Source organism: Trachurus trachurus, assembly GCF_905171665.1.
Source record: "Trachurus trachurus genome assembly, chromosome: 6".
NCBI lineage: Eukaryota > Metazoa > Chordata > Actinopteri > Carangiformes > Carangidae > Trachurus > Trachurus trachurus.
In genome coordinates this window covers 8,950,502-8,970,960 of record NC_139897.1, presented here as the reverse complement: position 1 = coordinate 8,970,960, position 20,459 = coordinate 8,950,502, and the positions used below count along the sequence as shown (strand labels likewise).

General features: G+C 40.1%; 1 protein-coding gene across 2 annotated transcripts; it reads right to left on the bottom strand.

Moving 5' to 3' along the window:
- Positions 1-3,275: 3,275 nt before the first annotated feature.
- On the bottom strand, positions 3,276-19,395 carry shisal1b (shisa like 1b; the record flags this gene model as incomplete). Of its 2 annotated transcripts, XM_083972832.1 has the most annotated exons (4): positions 19,218-19,395; positions 14,713-14,926; positions 11,045-11,347; positions 3,276-3,380 (listed from the first exon to the last, which is right to left on the bottom strand). In XM_083972832.1, coding segments are annotated over exons 1-4 (585 nt in total). In that variant the 5' UTR covers positions 19,285-19,395. The 2 variants fall into 2 exon arrangements, with proteins under 2 accessions (XP_083828958.1, XP_083828957.1); XM_083972831.1 differs by lacking the exon at positions 3,276-3,380 and having other exon boundaries at positions 11,041-11,347.
- Positions 19,396-20,459: the final 1,064 nt, after the last annotated feature.

Genomic DNA, 20,459 nt, shown 5'->3' with positions numbered 1-20,459 from the left:
GAGTTAAGACTGTTTTCAACAAAACAGAAAACATCACAAAACCAAGTTGTAACATTTTAAGAAACGGGGGAAAGATTCCTCATGTGTCTCTTAAGGAAATCATATTTGACCCTGCTACTGCTTTTTCCCTGGGTGTGATTGTTACTTTATTGGTGATAAGAGCAGACCTCCCCTTCCTTATTATGCTCAGAACGCACAGCAGAGCCCTGAAAAGAGACACGTTCTCTGACATATCAGATTTTTCCCACTTATCCAACATCAAAGACTAATTAAATCCCTTTTGTGCTTCTGCACATGTTAAAAACTTGTCTTCTCTGTTTACTGCTGCTGCTGTTCACACTCTGGGAATAGAGAGACAGAGAGAGAGAGAGAGCAGAAGAGTGTAATTTAGAACTACTGCTGATCTCTGGGCCAATTATTTCACTTGACGCACCCTGTTTCTCGGCCCCTGAAAGTGATGGCATGAGCCTGCTGGGACACACATGCAATTAAACTTTAGCCATGGAAGTGGGAATTAACTTGCTCTAACAACTCAGCAAATGTGAATAATATTGCTGATAACCGAGGATGATGCCCAGCAGGTCCTGCTCACAGCACTTGACTTGAGTTCTGTTAGGGTGCACTTAAACTTCATGGAACAGAGAGGATAAATACGATGGCACGACCCGGTGCGGCGGCTTAGAGCCCCCTCAGCAGTCCTGTTATTAATGCTTTTTCCTGTTGCTGTTTGACGAGGACATTGTAATGTGTTTATGGAGCAGAGATCCTGCATGTGTTCAGGCTCGGCAGTTGTCGGATTATCAGTTACAAATGCAAGATGGAGATGCACATCCGTCTTGTCCTCTGCTTCCTGTCTGAAACGCTGCTTTTCTTTGTCTACTGTGATAGTTCATTGAATAAAGGATAAGGAGAATAATCTGAAGCCATTCGATTGTTACAGGGATTTACTGAGACTTCAGGGACCAAATTTAGAAAATAATTGCCAGATTAATCAGTAATTAAATGAATCTTTAGTTGCAGCCCTAGAGGATTTTATTTTGATAAATGATTAATCATTTTAATAATTTTTCATTTTCTAGTTCCAAATGTAGAAGGAGGATTATTCTTTTCTTTGTCATACAATAGTAAACTGATGACTGAATAGTTTGACTGACAGAGTAGTTGGGCTGTTGGAAATCATAATGAGCAGTTTGCACCAGTTTCTGTCATTTTATAAATTGACTGATTAACTGAGACAATAATTGACTACCGGTATTTAATCTATAGTAAGCCCTGCAGCCCTGAAGCAGAAGCTTCCCTTTAAAAGTGATCATTGTTTTTGTCACTTTTCTCCTGACAACCTGACACAGAGATGGTTGGATACCTTTTAGTTTAATACAAATTCATCAACCATAAATACTGTGTATTTCTTTGACTTCATTTTTTTCACATGTAAACCAAGCTGAAACCTCTGCTATACGCCTCAGAGATAACCCAGTGCTCATTTGGCCGGCTGTCTGACTTCCACAAACCATGCCATTCCTTTTATGAAGCTACTGTACATTATTGCTGACAGTGAAGGGGATGTTGATGAATTTCTTTACATTTTCTGTTATGGCTAATCGCTTACAATTGTCTATTAGCAGTGTACGGTATAGAGTGCTCCTTATAAAGGAGCCACATGGATATTCATTTGGATCATATTGCTAATGGACCTGTATTCTCAGGCAGCTCCGGTCATGAGGAAGGGCAAGCAAGTCATTGGATAAGGTTACCGAGTCAGCTGTCACATACTAGTTTTATGTGTTTTGGTCGCAAATGGGGTTGTAGGCAAAGAGTTTAGTTTATGTTTACTGTAGCAGAAAGCAATGAACTGTTCTAAAGGCATCCCTGACTCTAAAGGAGACCTATTATGCTCATTTGCTCATTTGCATTTTGCTTTTCTTATGGACATTTGAGTCATAGTTAAAAAAAAGTCCTTACTGATCTCAACTGTCTGTTATGTAGCCCCTCAGTTGAACTTTTGACTGAGACAGGCAATATTACTCAGGCTTCCTTAATCGCAGGAATCCTGCCAAGGTGCAACACAACCACCACCTCATCCTCTTGTGGGCTTAGAGCTTCTCAAAGCAAACAATGTGACCATTAACTAAAACTGAGTAACATGATTGATTGGAAATGGCAACTTCTCAAATACATCCCACAGCAAATCCAACTCATGATCTGCCTCTGTGACATAATGATACATACTATTTTTACTGTCTATGCACCTGTTAATTAGTTGGACATGAAATGCACAACTAATGCTGTCTTATGTGAATAAGTATGTAGTAAACCTGCACTTTTGGTGGAGTGAAGTCGATGACTGTCAACAAATCTGACACCAGCTTATCACAGAGGTAGAAGACACCGTGTTCAGAGCAGACTGATGTCTCAGGTTTACTACATACGTCCACCTTATCATTTGATACTTGTCTAAAACGGAACATCTGACATTGTAGCGTTGTATACAGTATATGACAGAAAAGCATAATAGGTCCCCTTTCAATGTTTTGGGTGAAATTATTCAGACTCAAGAAGAAATATCTTGACGACCTAATGTAAAACCTTTAGATCTACAGCAGTCAAACTGTATGGCGTTATGTCCTTCCCAGACACGTTACAATATAGAGACATTGTTTTGCAGAAAGGAAACCTAAAACATTTCATATAAGATACCGTCTTTCAACATGGCTGCAGAGACATTTCGTGTCTGGTTTCAGTAAGTAACAATCATTCTACTCTAAGTGAGATGCGCAGCATCAACCTAAGCTGTAACATGTTCCGAATGTTAACCACTCATCTATTTCTCTGACTACTTCACATAAATAAATCACCAAATAGATAACCCACAACTGTGTCTAACTGCTACTGAACACAAACTGACACAGCGGTGTAATGAACATTTTATATCTAGAAAGATTTACTTTTTTTTTCTTCTTTTTTTTTCTCCAAAACAGGCAAGCCTTCTCACTTGCAGTACAGTTTATCCAGTTCAGCTCAGATTTGTTTGGGATACTCCAGGCCTTGGCAGCCGTTTCAGGGGATCACTGAACACCTTTGAGCAGCTGAATGTGTTTGTCACTCGTTGGCTGTGGCTGCAGGAGCACTGTCCTGTGTGTCTTGCAAACACTGTTCAGCTGGGTTCCTAAATGCCATGTCATCCTGCTTCTGTCAGCCCACGGGGATTTTGTGCTCATTAGAAAGGGGCAGTAGTCACTTCTAACTACTACAGTATGGCTAGCCCACTAGTAGTCTTTGAATCTGTGGTCCAGAGAGGGGCGTCTGTGGGGCTTCTCCTCCGCATGACGTAAGGAAGCAAGGTGTTGCTACTCTTCTGTTTGTCCACCTGCTGCATCATTCTGCCCAGAGAAAAAAAACAAACAAAAAAACAAACACATTAGGATTCAGAGAAGTACGAGTTCAACAAAAATGTTTTTATGACGAACTTTCCTTTTCAGAAGCTTTTATCTTCATCTTTATTTCAAAGCATTAGTGGAGAGATGCAGGAAACAGAGAAGAGAGAGATATGTAACAAGTGATTCATACTGGGGACAAGTCAGGGACGTGACCTGGTCTACGTGGGGGTGGGGATTATAAATCTTTCTCTGTTCTCGGGTGGTCTCCTTCGCTTCAGATGCTGTAGCCAGTTTTGGTCTGGTTCCTGTTTTTTTTTTTTTTTTTTTTAACATTGGTGACGCAGTGAGGATCCGGGACTGGGAGATTTTTAAAAAATACCAGAAACGTGCAACTTCAGGGTTCATACAAATACTATGAATCCAACAACACAAAACTAGTGTTTATTTTAGAAGAGCATGTGCAGACTTCAGGCCACAACACATTTCTTTTGGGCAAGGTAGAGATAAAAAGAAAAAATAAGGTGAGCAGTGAAATCTGTTTACATTCACTAGTGAGATGAGGCTTGAGATCCATCAGACAGAAACATTTGTGTGATCAGTTTTAGATTTCAGACAAAAAGAATTTGTATGGATACTTTCTCAGCTGTCTGTGAACACCAGACCTAAACAGATGCCAGTATCGATTGGAAAGGAGAGTTTTTATGGTAGACCACATTTTATTTTTTTTACTGTTGGTTTTACTAAAATATTGGAAGACAATCACTTTTGGCTCTGAGAAATCATAATGTTTTTCACTAGTTTATTCCATCCACTGATGGAGGCCAAGCAAACAATATGACTGAAATGTTGGACAACTGAGCAAGTGAAGATGAAACACTTAATATCACATCCAGGCATGGATATTTAAGACTAATAAGATCTCATAGAGTGGGATCACACTGAACCAAAAAAAAAAATCAAACAATTGATTTGTATTGTGGTTGTATCATTTTTATATCCTGTCCAGCTATTTTGAAGCCCAGAGTGAACTTGTCTGTGTCATCAAATCCCACCACAGTTGGCACAGGAGTTGTTTGGGAAAAGTCTGCAGGATCCTATAGAACCACACAGACTTGGCTTTTAGTTGCATGGCAGAAACTGTCTCTGATCACGTGGCACTTTGCGCTTCGTGGCCCACATCAATCTTTTTATGACAACATACTGTAGTGCCTCAAATCAGCTTGAAATCAGGCCTGAAAACACAACTCTTGAAATGGAGCAGCTTTGCTTTTGAGATTTACAGGAATATTTTACAAGCCTGTAATCTTGTACGGACTTTTAGACCACCCGACATCTATGAATCACATCCACAGCATGTATTTCTGCTGCCCAAACTAATATAACCACATTGTTAATAGGGAAAAAATGTTTCTACCTCCTCTTCATCTTTATTTTTCTTGCATTTTGGTATGGACACTGGAATATTTGCAATCAGCAGGCTTGTGGGACACTGATGCTTCTGCTTATCGTGCTTTCAGGAGTTGAAGTTCTTATTGCACTCACGCAAGTGTGACAACCAATGTAATAAAAGATCACAAACACTCCCCCAAAAATAAACATAGAAAAACTGCTGCAACCCCTTTTGCCCATGGCAATACCAAAAGACATTCAGCAACTTGCTGGGAACTGAACCTATTCCCCTGCTCTTCCTCTTCTAGCCTGCAGCACAACTCTGTGCCTCATTGCCTTTGTAGCATCTATGATGTTAATTAACTCACACCACATGGAGAGCATTGCTTTAATTGCACAAGGTCTTGGCATGCCGCTCAGTGGACAGACAGGCCAGGAATAATTTAATAATGTACAATTCTATTATTACCGCCGAAATCCATCCAGCGAGCTCCAAGATGGACGTAAATATGCAGCAGGCAGAGCTAGGCTTTGATCACTCTGACAGAAAAAAAACAGGTGAAAGAAAAATGTGAAATGCTGTTTCTGCTTCCTGGGTTTAGCAAAGTGTGACTGCTTGTCATTTCCTCCGCAGCCAGATTGGCAGGTTTTTAAGTGTTGGTATTAGGCATGGCTACCTAGGACCAAAGCGATGGAACAGAGTGAGTGAGTGATGGAGACTGCATTTATTAGGCCGGGTGATAACGCTGAATCGCTGAGGCCTGACTGTAAGAGGCACCGTTAAGGTTGCTGGAGAAGCCAAGTATATGCTGAAAGTGGTGATAGTGACCACGGACGTGGACCACTCTATCTTGTGGCTAGGCGCAGCTGGCCCAGTAAACGACCATCCTTGAGTGAGTGGGTTGATACTGGCATGATGCTGCTACAACATGGTGCCAAGTGATTCATGAAACGCCAAGGGACTTTTTGACGTGTTCTGGCTGATGTGCAGTGGTGTCATTTGATGTTGCCCAACATCTCATTTCTGCCACTTTTATCTATGACACCTCTGGTTTAAGCTCAGCACACATTAAACTACTGTAACACAGAGTCAATGTATTTCTAACTCTGCTACCAAACATGCGAGTGGATGTGCAGTTAATTTTTTGTCTTGATTGCACAGTGATTTTTTTTTCTCAGTAAGTCTTTATCAGCACTGAATAAAGCCAAACTTAATTCATTCACAATGTGCATTAAAGCCAGACTGCAGACAGACAGCAGGAGATCAGATCAAATATTTCTTGCAACTCTGAGATGGAGGAGTGTCAGTGGGCACACTAAACAAGGAATTGTAGAATAAGTGATAATGTAGGAGATTCTCGTTTCCAGCTTCTTTCTGAAGTTTCCCTCGCTTCCCTCGATATTTGCTAGATGCTGCTCTTCCCAAAGTGCTACTAATTGCAAAGGGTGAAGTGGTGGGCAAAGAGGGCTGGACTGGCACAAACTGGGATCCTGGCCAAACTTTGAATGTCCTAATAGCCATGAGTCGACAACCAATCATGGCTGTAATGCTGCCGAGAGCTTTATGGCATTAGAGCAGGAGCTTCCAGGAACAGCCGAGTTTTGTTGCCATTTAAGGGTCATATAAAAGTCCTGTTAAGATTTGTGATGCCAAAATGTTTTTTTCTTCTTTCTGAGGAAATGAGATAAGCTTAATGTAGTGGTTCCCAGTAGAATTTGCACCACCACAGCCTTGTGAGGGCAGCTCCAGTGCCCCTTCATTAACACATCCCATCATGTCCCAAACGTGTTAATTTAAATGGATTTTAAAGTGGATGTTTACAGGAATAGTCATACAGAGCTTATTCATGCAGAGAATTGGATGAAAAATATCAATACCACTCATGACTGCAACTGGAGCCACGAGCTGGTTAGATCATGTGAGACTGAAAGCAGGCAGAAACATCTAGACCAGTCTGTGTTTCATCTGATCTGCTTATTGCAAACTATTGTTAACGCTGACTTCTGCAGTGAATTGGAAATGATGACAAAAAATATACCAAAGATGAGGTTCATACCAGTTTATAATTCCACTTTTACATGGTTATTTTCTCCTCAACACAAATATATTGATTTCTGCCATGTGGTTTCTTCTTTTTCCCAATCAGCTGAGCATCACTGAGCGGAAATACCCCCTGGGTACAAATACCTCTGATTGGGAATCTCTGGCTTCGAGTCAAGTCTGTTGTTTCAGTCCTGCGTAGTGCAGACTGCAGGGATTAGGCATACCCAGGCCTTTGCCCATGCTGGCCCATGAAAAATCTGACCTCAGAAATAGCTTTGAAAACCTTTTTTAACTCAACTTTTTTTTCCTTTTTTTTTTTTTTTTAAATAATCGACTGGGATCTTATTGCCATTGAATGCAACAGTAAGTTCCCATTTACTGGCAATTCTCTGCTCATAAACAGCATAAACAATACATTTTTCCTATAAGTGGAGATAAACTATAATATCTGGCTCAGCATACCCTTTTTTGTCTCTTGCCTGGATCACACATCATTTCGTACATCAGTTGATTTTCTTTTACTTGTCCAAACTTAAGTAAATACATGAATAAGAGATTTTAATAAAGGGTCTCCACGGAGATAAAGTAATAACGGTTTCCCAGGCCACCCACTCTGAACCCCCAGCAGATCTGCAGCAGTACATACCAGCCTGCTCACAAATATGGTAAACAGTTTTCCCACACGCTCAACGCCAAGCTGCACTTTCTTTGACGAGATAGATCTGTGCATGCGGAGAAACGATACTTGCTACTTGCTCGTCAGGATTGCTCTGCTGCACTGGTAACAGTTCATACTGGATTCCTGAGTTGCTGTGCAACTGGGTTGTTTTTAGATGCTGCTGCGCCAGTTATGGGACTTGACCCCATCTCTGTTTGTTTACATTTGGCCAGCAGATGTTCAACTTAGTGGACCCAGTTTTCTGAGCCATTACCCCGCATCCTCTCCAGGGATAAAGATCTGTATCCCCGCAAATAAACCTTGGGCCATCTGATGACGCACTGTGTGGGCAACATCATCTGTGGTGTACATACAGTATCACCTAACATGGTTACTTCACACATTTAAGAAAAAGTGCAAGCATTATCTGGATTGTGAGAGGTTCTTCACTGTGTGAAATGGCGAACAGACTATTCTGATCCTGCCCTAGAAACTGCTTGTGGCTGAATTTAGCTCCCAGCAAATGTCACTTTCTTGTTCGATGTGAATGATTAACTAAGACTATTTTTAGTTCCTTGTAAATGATGCCCTGTTTATCAAAAGGTTACTTTTTATAGCAAATGTTGCACATGATTATTCCAAACCACCATCCATCCTGGAGCTGTTTCTGTCTTTTGTTATCATCATGCATTACCACAGATTTAGCATGCTCTCTTTTCTCAGGCCCACTTTATCAATGTGCATTTTGCTGCACACACCTTTTTTTATAGACATCGTCTAGTACAAGACTGGAGAAGTGCCAGTACAGGTCAACCTCACCAGTTAAGGATTGATGAGTCCTATCATACTGAACTGACTTCATGTCTAATGAGGAGTCTCCATGGATATGTCCAGTCTTAGTTAACTACGTTTCCACCAGAAGAGCAGCCCTAGGATCCCTTCATAGCACCCAAGCTCCTCTATCTGTGGCTCCCACTGTCCACACTGCTTCTCTAAGCCATTTGTCAAACCTCTGTCCACATTAAATTATCATGACCCAAGAGAGATATCTACCTCTAGGAAGAGACTTGGAACCTCAGTCAGACAGATGGGGTGAACAGTGTCTGAGACGGAGAACTGAATGAAAAATTGACTGCGGAAAGATGTACGTTTGCTCAGCTACACGATCACAGAGCACAGTCTGAACAACGTCTGTGGAAAGAGGAAAGGTTCCCCATGGCTGCTGTGTGTTATCGTTCACTCCTGGCATTGTAAATCATATTGTGTGTTTTAACAACAGTCACACGCAGCCCAACACATCCTGAGACTCCTGTGACTGCTCTCAAGGGTAATAAAAAGATAAACTGAAAGGACAGCAGATGGTGTTTTGCCACAAAAAAACTCCATGAAAGGTTTCCTATGTGGCTCTGATTCAGGTTAAATATGAGTTAAGGGCTCCTGGTGGACAATGAAGCGTTCATATGATTCTGTTCTCTTTATCTCATTAATAATGGCAGCTCTCTAATGAGCCAGTCAGGCTAAAAACCAAGAAAATCTCTCAGTTCCTTTAAAAAAAAAAAGGGTTATGTTCAGACAGTGCACTGCCATTGTGAGATGAAAGACACAGATCAGATACTTTGCAGAATGTTATCCATTAGTGGACGGAAGGACTCTTATAATATTGATTGTCAGTATTCCTTATATAGAGAGAGGGAATCCATATTGAAATGAGATCAAATTAATATTACCAATGAATTGCTGTGATTTTAAAAGTAACAGAGTCATCAATATAATTGATTGGCTGTAACAAAGTGCATGTGCCTGTGTGTGTGCACACTACACTCTTAATGAGGAACTCGAGTACACAGGGAGCCTGATGTTTTAGACTCCTCCCTGTTGGCTTGGGGAAAGTATGCTAGAAATGCTCTAATTTGTTTCCTTTCCGTGTAGCACTCTGTAACAAAACACAGAGTACAAAGAGAAACAGGCAGGCAGCAAAATGAGACACAAAGAGAAATGATGTTAAAAAGAAATGAAGAACATATCTGAAAGGGACCATTGAATTGGTTTCTAAGCATCTTTTCCATTCGTGGCTTTTCCAAACAACAGTTAGAGTCTCTGCAGGGTAATGTGCTCCATATTTTGTTATGGATGTGTGATGTAATATTGTTTTAGAGGTCTATGGGTTTTCTAAACAGCGTTTGAGCTCTAAAAGAAATGAAGGAGCAATCATCATATAGAGTTTTTTGGTGATGGAAAGCCACTTGGTATATTTACCTCAGTACTGTTTTTTTTTTTAATTTAAATTTTTTTTTTTTTAACTGCTTCTAACTTCTACTGCCCTAGAGCCAAATATTGTACTTTTAACATCACTACATTTACTTAATTAGATTATTTTAGTTACTTGTTATTTTGCATATTTAGATTTATATATAAAATGATTATTATGAATATAGGTTGAGATAAGACTTCAAGTAATTAAAATGGACTCCCCACCTATCAGCTGTGACATTAAAGAGACATGCACATAGACGTGTGGATGATATCAATTTAATAAATTTGAACTTAAACTTTTGTTTAACTTGAATTATATTTTGGCACTCATAGCTTTGTTGTTTAATTTGTATTTAAGAGTTTTTGTTGCTTTTGTCAGTGAGTATTTCTCTGTGGTATTTTATTGAATTGAAATACAGTATGTTAGTATCTCTCCCACCACTGGTTTTGATTCAGATTTATTTTGCATATTTGTTCAGCCTCTCAATCACTGTCTCATTGTGAGCTGATTTTCAATACACAAACACCTTGTGGACAATAACATGTGGTTCTCATTGGCTGCACTGCTAAATCACTCACTCTCATTTTGCAGACACCATAAGAGTCTCAGTGGTGGAAAAATCAAAGCTCGGGCTGAAAGATGAATCCAACAAGGAGGTGCAGTGAACTTCCTGTAATGGGCAGTAAAGACCCCGAATCTACAGTAAGTCAATCCCCACAGACTTCCATGTTAAAATCCTCAATTTTGGTGGCATTACAGTGGGCAAACCAGTCTCCTAGTAAATTATGTTAGTAAGTAAATGATCCGCACTAAAGGCTCGGCTCCACACCTACCCACCTCTTTAAACATCTTTGGATTAGCTGAGAGTTGAGTGTAGTCAGGCCTGGCCATGATGATGATGAGGAGCAGCCCACTGTGGTTCTCTGTGTTCTCTTCAGAAACCTGTTGGTGATGTCACTAGCTAGGTCTGTCTTTAAAATATAAGCCTTATAAATATAATATAAGGCTTATTTCTGACAGATGTGGCATATTTAATTTGATAAAAATAACTAAACTGAACAAAATGGCAACCATTGATGCTTGTTCCATCTCCTTTATGTTTAGAATTCGATTTTCATTTTAAAAGAGCTATGTACTGCATCTCTTATGAGTACTCTTAAGTAACAACAGATACAGTATTCTGGTTAATCTGCCTATTTGGTGTGACTATGATGTATGTTAAGAATGGGGGACACAACCAAATCAAATGGAGGCTGCCTCAAAAATAATAATCTTCGTATGACTGCAGATAGGCAGTCATTATGTGATGGACTGTGACTCACCATGCGGTGGATGTGTTGTAGGGCAGGAGCGTAGGGCTGTGGCTCTCCCCCCGGAGGCTGTGTCGGGGCTGGTAGTGGCTGGGCACCATGGGCTGGGCTTGAGCTTGGGCTTCACTCTCCTCCGGCATGGACCTGTGCCACTGACTCCGCGCCTTCTTCAGCCAGCGTCCTCCCAGACCCCACTTCTCCAGGTACACCCGGCACAGCTCATAGTTTATGGCTGAGTAGTAGAGAAAGTCCAGCGCCAGCAGCACCATGACAAAGAAGCCGTAGATCCACACGCCGACCAGGGCCGTATAATTACTGCAGGAGACAGACGGAGAGTATTAGCCCAGAGTAATCTGGGAAAGACACCGGTAAACACTCCTCACATGCTTTGAGCTCCCATCCAGATAGCCTAAAGCTGGGTCTTAAATTCCCAGTAGCTATATTGCAGCTGCCAGGTGTGAGTGTTTGCCCTTGATGTGGCATGACCAAGACATTCATCAAATCCTCCCTTGATAAAAACCATAAATATATTAAACAAACCTCCATCTGTTCCATTATCTGCTTTTTAAATATTTTCTTCTTAAGTTGGACAAAGAATTTCATCAACACATTATTATTATTTTTTTCATCCTTCTCTGGTTTGTTCGTAGTGCCCCTGTGTTACTTGTTTTCATCTTTCACTAATGTTTTCCATGAATAAAATGATCCAGTTGGATTTATGTAGGGCACATTTGTGTGTACTTTAAGTCTGCTCACATTTATAAAATGTAACAAGGTAAATAAGCAGGCATTGCATCAGAAAATGGCTGAGAAGATTTACAAACAGCATTTGCCAAAATGGGGCTACTAAATGTTTCTGGGTGTGATGTTTTTGTTTATATGGTGCTGAGGACATTTAGTTGGGGAACATCAAAGAATCTGGAAGTGACTCAGTTTGATCTGGATGCTATTCAGAATGAAAAAATATTATTTTGACTCAAGAGACGGAGATGACACAGAATATCACTTCAGAGTCAGTTCATCTGCAGGGAAACCAATGTTTTACATCATTCCGGCACATCTTGCAGTCGGACTGCATTGGTTGATATACATTTCAAAAATGATGTTAAAATTCTTCTACTTCTGTGAATCAGGTGAATCCATTTCTGTCTGAAAACAATGTGGTCGTGGGAATATATTTCTGAATAAATTCCCTTAGAATGAACATCTGAGCTGCTTGAATCAGCTGAGGCAGGTGAATATTACTGCTCTAACCTTTCCCATATAGGCTTGACTTGATGAGGCCCCACATGTAGATAAAATCAAGGTAAATCTTACATTAAAACACCCGCTATTTCACTCGTTTTAAAACTCACACATTTTTGGCCTCAGTAAGGCTGCTATGCACAGACACCTCACTAGCAATGTCCAATGCATGTGATGTAACTATTAGAAGGTAACATGTGTGAGTTGGTCACCTGCCATATCACCCAAGTCAGTTAACTGGAGGTAATTTGAGGGGGTAACGGACTGGGTCAGTCAGAGAGTATTGGCAAGCAACGTGTGTGTAGTCAGAGGGACAGATCATGAAAACAACCAAAACAAACGTTATTCATAATTTAATGAATATGAATTCATAATTCAATCTCAGCTGACTCTTCCACTGTTTATGTTTCAACTGTATAAAGTGCTACATGCCACATTATTGACCTGGGAAACCCACAAAGGCCAGCTGGTGTTAGTTTAACTTAAAACTACTACACTGAGTCTCGAACCATAATGCCATCCTCAGCATGCTGTGAGTAGAGATCATAGAGTAATAGCCCATTTAACTCCTTTGGCCAGTGGTAAAGACCAAACCCACAGTCCTGTCTTCCACTGAGCCTGGATGAAAGAGTGGCCCAACAGTCCATCTGACACTAAAATGAAATATCATGACCTGCTGCAGGGCAGTGTGAACCATCCCAGACAGAGGCATGCTGGGACGGCATTAGCAGAAAGAGCTGTGGTTTTGTCACCCAGACCTCCCACTGAGAGCTCCCACTGAACAAGAGGCTCATTTTGTCTGTGTCCTTCACTCATCTTAAACCTGCTTATACTGTGTCCTGTGTGACGATATGTTGTCATCCCATGCCATGCATCATATAGTTTACTATTAATAATACTGGACAAGTGCACTATAATTTACTATATGAATTTCTGTGATACGGTGGTAGCACATGATGAAATACAGTAGCCAACACTTAACACCTGCCTCAGTGAGCTATCGTGTGGAGGCGTCTCACTCACAACACACAACAAACACTCTCAGCATCTACTTCTCTCTGCGAGGGTTTTGTAGGTGTAGATCAATGCCAATGTAGCCTCTGAGCAAGAGGCAAGTGGTGTCAATAGGTACGGTGCTGTCGAGGGAGTGAACTGTTTGTGAGTCAGCTGAATATACCTAGCATTTTTCATCTGATCTGAGGAAATGTCACTTCTCTGTACCACCACAGCTGCCTGCAAAAAGCTCTTCTCAAGATTCAACACAACCTGTATTTTCCCCTAATTACATCCCCCAGGGGTGTTTTGGTGCTGTTTTATGTTTGTAGCAGGTTATCTCAGAAACCACATGACAGATTTAAGTGTAATTTGGTGGAAAGTTCCATTGTTGCCCTAAGAAAAAACTATTAGCTTTGGGTGTTATTAATATAGTCTTATTCCTGTATTTGTTGTCTCAGGATTTATATAATGAGGACACCTTTTGTAGTTTTTTCCAACTTTGCATTTTTATTCTATCACAACCAAATTTGGTACATAATATGTTTATGTTTTTTTGTGCCCCCCCCCCCCCCAAAAAAAAAAAGAAAAGAAAAAACATGAATTGATTTTGGGTTGCGTCTACTCTAACATCATTTTAATTATCAAATAATCTGGAAATTAAATATCGTGTTTTAAGTAAAACTGACAAAAATGTCCTAAGAACATATTATCACAATAAAAAAATATTAATTAATTAATTAATTAATTAATTAATGATATTGTTTTTTTTTGTTTTTTTTGTTTACAAGTGGTCATGTTTTCAGGTGGATAATATACATTTTTCCTCTGTCTTTCTCCACAGCTGCACATATTCTGTTTCTGCGCCAGTGCTCCTGACTGCTTCTCCAAGCTGACATTGCTCTGAGCCAAATCTACTGCAGGTAATACACTGATTATGAATACCTAAGACAACCCAACACCAAATAACCCGAAATATCACTTGAAGACACATGCACACAAAACACTATCTTAAATGCAATGTTGTGCTTCAAATGTAAATTTAGAAAAGTCAGATGCTGGGATTGAGTCTGGCAATCTTTCTTGCTCTTTCGAATCAGTACATTTTGTGTGTTAATGAGATTTACTTGAGTACTTGACTGAAGGATTTCTTGTGAAGACAGCCCACCCTGAGCGTGACTTATTTTTATCCTCACTAATAAAGTCATCACAGTATGGCTGCCATCCCTGTTGACTAGGGACTTTTCTTATTTCTCTGAAAAAAAAAAAAGGATTTTTATAATTCTGAGATTTCAATCAATTTCCAAAACTAAATTGAAATCAAACTAAACCAATAAATGGAAACATCAATGGGACTAATAAGACCAAAGTGACACCTGACAGGACAGATGCAGAGTCTAAAGGGGTTAAACTGTGTTAAATGACAGTATATTGTGACTCACTTGTGTGCATATCCGTCTGAGGTGGTGGTGAGGTTGATCTGCATGACCATCTGGAACTCAGTCTCGTTGCAGCAGTACTTGAAAGCGGTGTTGTTGTGGTGGCAGCAGAACATGTAGGTCTTGTTGTCTGAGAGGCGTGGGCAGTGGAAGCCAAAGTGGTAACGCCCCTTGTGGTCGGAGTAGGGTTCACACACCCGGTAATGAGCTGAGAGGGCTGTAGAATAGAGGCAGACAAAGAATAATGTAAAATGCATTCACAAGTTGTCAGGAGGGATGAATGTTGATACCGCAGGAGATAAAGACTCATGTGACTCATGGCCTTTTGAGGCAAGCTTTGTTTGTTTCCCTACTCCTTTATTAGACATATTGATGGAAAGCAGCTCGCAAGGAAACACCCTTCAGCCTACAGATGGAGACCCACAAAAAACAAGTTGCTTAAAGCTGTTTTGTTTTCCCAAGATGCCTTAGAATAGTTGACTGGTGAGAGTCTGAGTAATAAAAACAATGTAGGACAAGGCACGGAAACCAATCACAGTGTACCAGGAAAACATAATCAGTAAGGAGACATCATGTTACATGCTCTCACAGCAAAAGCTCTGTCACCTTTTATCCTGGAAGGAACACAACAACCCAAAAGACACAAGTACATTTCATTTGTTTTGGTAATTATGCAAAATGAAGACAGTGTCTCAAAATAGAAACGTAAAAAATATGCTCAGGTATTTGTTTTTCTCTGGGATACAGAATTTGCTCCATTCAAAGTACATTGCAAATGAACTCAAGAGGAAGGGATTAATCAGCCCAAGAAATGATTCTACTACTTGGATGTACTGTATATATTTATTCGACTGTCCTGATTCATTCATTTAGCAATGCAAAGTCACATAGTACAAATACTGTGGTGCATTTGAATTAATCTGCAGTTGTGCTGACAAAGTCACTGCACCTCCAGGAGAATATCAATCTGTACATCACCGCTGTGACAAAAGGGTCAAACTGTTTTGCTTCTGTTATGGCATCTAACAGCCAACAAGGTTTAGCTTGAGAATGAAGTCACAGCAGCAGCCAAGACTCCATCTGATAAAGATAAATTACCGATCTGTCAGAGAAATGAACCAGACATAATGAGTGTCAGTTTACAGGGCTGAGACCAGGATGCACCTGCTTGTTCAGCATCTTTATATTTAATCAATGTCAACGTGGCATCCTTTCTCTTTCTAAGAGTGTGACGGTTGCAGTGTTGCAGTTTGCCTGGAGACGGATGCTGTTAAATTATTAGTATAATTAAAGAAGAAACTCACTAAAATATGCCCAAAATATGTGTGCACAATGTCTACTGGCTCATCACCCAGATGGTCATACAAAAAAAGGAGAAAAAGAAACACATGTAAACTCTACACCACTGTTGCTCTCTAATCTGTGTTACGTGTGTCTTGGGTAAGATTAAAGGAGAATTCCAGTCATTTTCTAAGTAATGCTCTATAGCTCTAGGTCCCTGAGTGCGACCATAGGAAAAAATCTAGAGCTGCAGTTAAACAGCGAAGCAATGGGGGCAGTTCTTCTAACCGCGGCTTTGGCCTCTATATAATGCTCAAAATATCACTACAAATGCTTTGCAATATCCACCAGTTCCTTACCACACAAAACTACACCATAGGATTTTTTCCTATGGTCGCACTTGGGGGACCTAGAGCTGTAGAGCGTTACTTAGAAAATGACCCGGATTCTCCTTTATATTTAAGGCAGCAGAAACTGAGAGTTACATGAAGAAAAAACATGAGACACCACACAAAATGTAGCCACAAATCAGAGTGCAAATGAAAAACTGTGAATACCTTTTCTATTCAAGCAAATCAATAAAACATAGCCAAAGTTTAGTCATCCCATGTCAAACCCAACTGAAACTAGATTTCCACTCCGTAATGCGACTCATTGGCTCACATATACACAATTACGACAAAATTTTTGGGGCTTAACTAAAATCGGCAGATAATATTAGACATGCTGATGTATCAGTGTGAATGTATTTATGAGTGTCATTCTCTTAATCTGTATTAAATGAACCTCCTTTGATTTATTTGTGTTTGATCATTCTCAGCCAAAGCTTAAGTTAAATTATGCCAATTCATGTGAAGTACACTCATATTTGTAATACTGTAACTGATTTGTCCTCGTCTTATGCATTTCCTTTCATCAGAGAAGCCTAAAAATGTGGCTGTGTCGCCACTGTGATTTATTTCAAGGTCCACTCATGATAGAAGGTGATAGAGGCTTTTCAGAAATCTCAGACAGGGACAGATCAGCATTTGAAAGGCGCACGCTCTTTCAGATTATAATGAGCTTGGTGTGGCCGAGCTATTGTCCTCTCAGTGCTCACAGTTTTAGTGGAGGAGTGGGTAAAAGAAGCGACACTGAAGGGCACGGTCGAATTAGAAGTCAAGGAGGGCTTATAGTGAAAGAAAAGTCTTCATTTGACCTTTGCATTGGCGATACAAAGCCTCGTACTTGTCGTGTCAGCAGTTGGACGTAAGTGAACTGGCAGTTAGGAAGCAGTGGGCCTCCTCGCTGGAAGTGGACCATAAAGTCCTCTAACGATTTAAAGGGTTTGAAAGACGCGTGTTGGGGGGGAAGTCTGCGGCTTCGCAAATGAACAACATCTGGCTCTGGCAGCGAGACAGCTGTAAACACACCCACCTGCTTAATTTCATTAACACCCCTTGAAATTTAGGATACAGTTAACAGCTTGGCTCGTGCATTACAGTTTGTTTACAACCCGCGGTCTGAGAACAGCTAGGGCTCTCTCTCGCTGCAGCCGGCGACAGGCAACATCTGAACATCAGTCAGCGCTCACACTTCATGTTTATTTATTTATAGCTTCATCACACCTCCAGTTTGTTGACATTGTACGGAAACATGGAGGGACGACTGGCTCTCTATCTGTGTTTCATTCAGTGTTCAGTTAAAAGATGATAAAAGTGACGCTGACTCAGGAGGAACTCAGTCAGTTGAGTTTTTGCTAAGCTGTAAAATTAATCTAGAAATCATTTTTCTTTAGCCAATAAGTCTGCTGGACCTTTGTTTACCTTTTTGCTGCTCGACAGTCCATGAAAATTTCTTGAATTTGTGCATCAATTCATATTAAATTCCATCAACTTTAAAAACATTCTCCAGCTTTCCAGATGTAATTACTTGCTGCTGTTCTCTTATGAATATGATCTGTTTGGGTTATGGGCTGTTGGTTGGACAAAACAAACAATTTCAGGGTCTCACTTTGGCCTCTTGAAGTTTTTGACATTTATTTTCAAATGTTATTATGTTGTTATGAAATTAAATTAAGTTTGATATCAAGTAGCAACTGTTCTATCAATGACATGAACAACAACAAATTCATTATTTAAAATATTTTAACACTTAATAATTGGTTATATCTTTTCCATATTAGTGTGAATGTAATGTAGAGAGTCATAGTCACTGTTACACTTTCAACTTATTTTGGTGTAGTGTTTGTTGCAACAGCAGCTTTTTTAAATTTTTTTTTTTTTTTTTATCATTTTCCAGACAGTAACTCTGTCCTCTGGACCAAAACTCGTCTGTGAAAAATCGGTAATGCAGCCTTGCACTCGATGCCTGCAAGTCAAGTCAGAAATCTACTCTGTGCATTTTGGAGAGTTATATTTCATTGTTCCTGGCCACAAAAGATGGTAGAAATCCAGGTATTACATCCCATCTCTGGCTGTCACCCAGATCTCACAGACTTATAGTTACATAAGAGTGGTTTGGAGTTACGTGAGATGAAATCGAGGTCCTCTGGGTTTACATGCATATTTTTGTGTATGTGAAGGAGGATGTTTCACACTACGATTGGGCAAGAGCTGCTCTTTAATGAGGTGGTCATTAACATTATTCACACTCAATTTTCTGGTTATTATGGTTTTACTGTTCAGTGTGCTACATACTACCAGTAGCTGTTTTCTCCCACTAACTCCCTGTTTTCCTCGAGTCCTGTTTTGTAATTTTCCAACTTGACTTACCATCTTTTCCCCTGTGGATAATGTGTGGATAATGTGTATGCTCCCTATCTCAGAGATAGTGTATCTGTTGGCTGGGTTGTTCTGTTTATAGCTAAAGGGTTATAATTTGCTCTCTTCTCAGTTTTACACTTGAAGGCCATTTTGAGAACCCCCTCAGGTTCACGGCTTTTCCTGCCAAGTACATTTTTGTTTTTTGGCAATAAATTCCTCCAAGTCACTTGATGGTAAACGTCTCTGACTTAACGTCTGGCCATCAGATGTCACCATCTATCTCCCTCTGTCTGTTAATCTCTTTGGGGTCGTTTCCTGTATTTGGTTCATTAGATCACTGCTGGCACGACTGAGACCCACATTTTGAGATAACCTGAGTTTCTCCTATAGCATGCCAAATATGAACACACCCTGCAATATCATATGAGTGGGAAAAAATAAGGCCAGACAGACAGATTCAGACTGATAAGAAACTTTACAGACCTGCAGTGGACAGCAGGAGGAAAATGACCGTCAGGACATTGAAGGACTGCCGGTTGGTGATAGTCATCTTCTCGTCCTCATGTGGGAAGAAGGAAGGGCACAGGTGGGAGGGAGGAAGGGAAGGAAGGTTGGGGGAGGGGGCTTCTTGGCTTTAGCTGGAGGTGGGCATCCTCTGCTTGCTGACGGCTTCTCTCACATGGCTGCTGCTGCTGGGAGTCACGGCCCCTGATGGGAACAAGACAACCAAGGAGAGGGAAGATTAAGTTGTTTGATTTGGATTTCTGGAAGTCTCACCCTACTGTGCGGACAGCTTGTCTGGCAGTGAGCCCCATGATGCCTCCCGAAATCTGTCCTTTGGTTTACATAATAGGATGGCTTGGACATGAATTTTAATTGAAACTGGCACTGTGGCAACACTGAGACTAAGAGCTGGTCCGTACTTGTAGAAATTCCTACAGTGGATACAGTTTCTGTGCAGCTGATGTAAAAACCTTTGCCCCTGATACTGTGATTATTTGTAACACAGGCCAGAAACGATTATTGATTGATCAGTCACAGATGATTATTGACTATTTTGATAGTGATCATTTTGTCAAGCAAAAAACAACAACAATTTTTCATCAATTTGGCATCAATCAATTGGGAAAACGTAATCATCAATTTGATCTTATTATGATCTAGATAATATAGATTAGTCTATAGACAGTATTAGTAAATGTTGATGGGCATCATAATTTGATAATATGAAACATTTATTTGATTGATCACTCAGTCGACTTAAAGAAAAGTGCAACTATTTGAAAAACATATAATTAACTCATGATAAAAAATAAATAAAAAAAATAACCAGAAGTTATCTGGTCCCAGATCAAATATTACAAAATGTTACTTCTCTTTGTCTTCTGCTTTTGCAGACCCCCCCCCCCCCCCCCAAACTATTATTAATTAAGCAAATAATCAGCAGGTTGACAATAAAATAATAGTTGGTTGGGTAGACCGTTATTTTATGGGTCTATCATTTATAAATAATTCAGTTCCACAGTTCCTGGAAAGAATATAGTGTTGGCACTCATTATAGTGAAAAGGAGAGAACTGCTAATCGACAACAGGTCAACTGGATTTACGTAATCAGTGTCTAATTAAGTTTCCAACAATAAATAAGTAAATGATAATCCTTACTTGGCTTTAAGCTGTTTAGTTCAGATTTGCATTGTTATATCCAGAAAATGTTCTACATTTGAT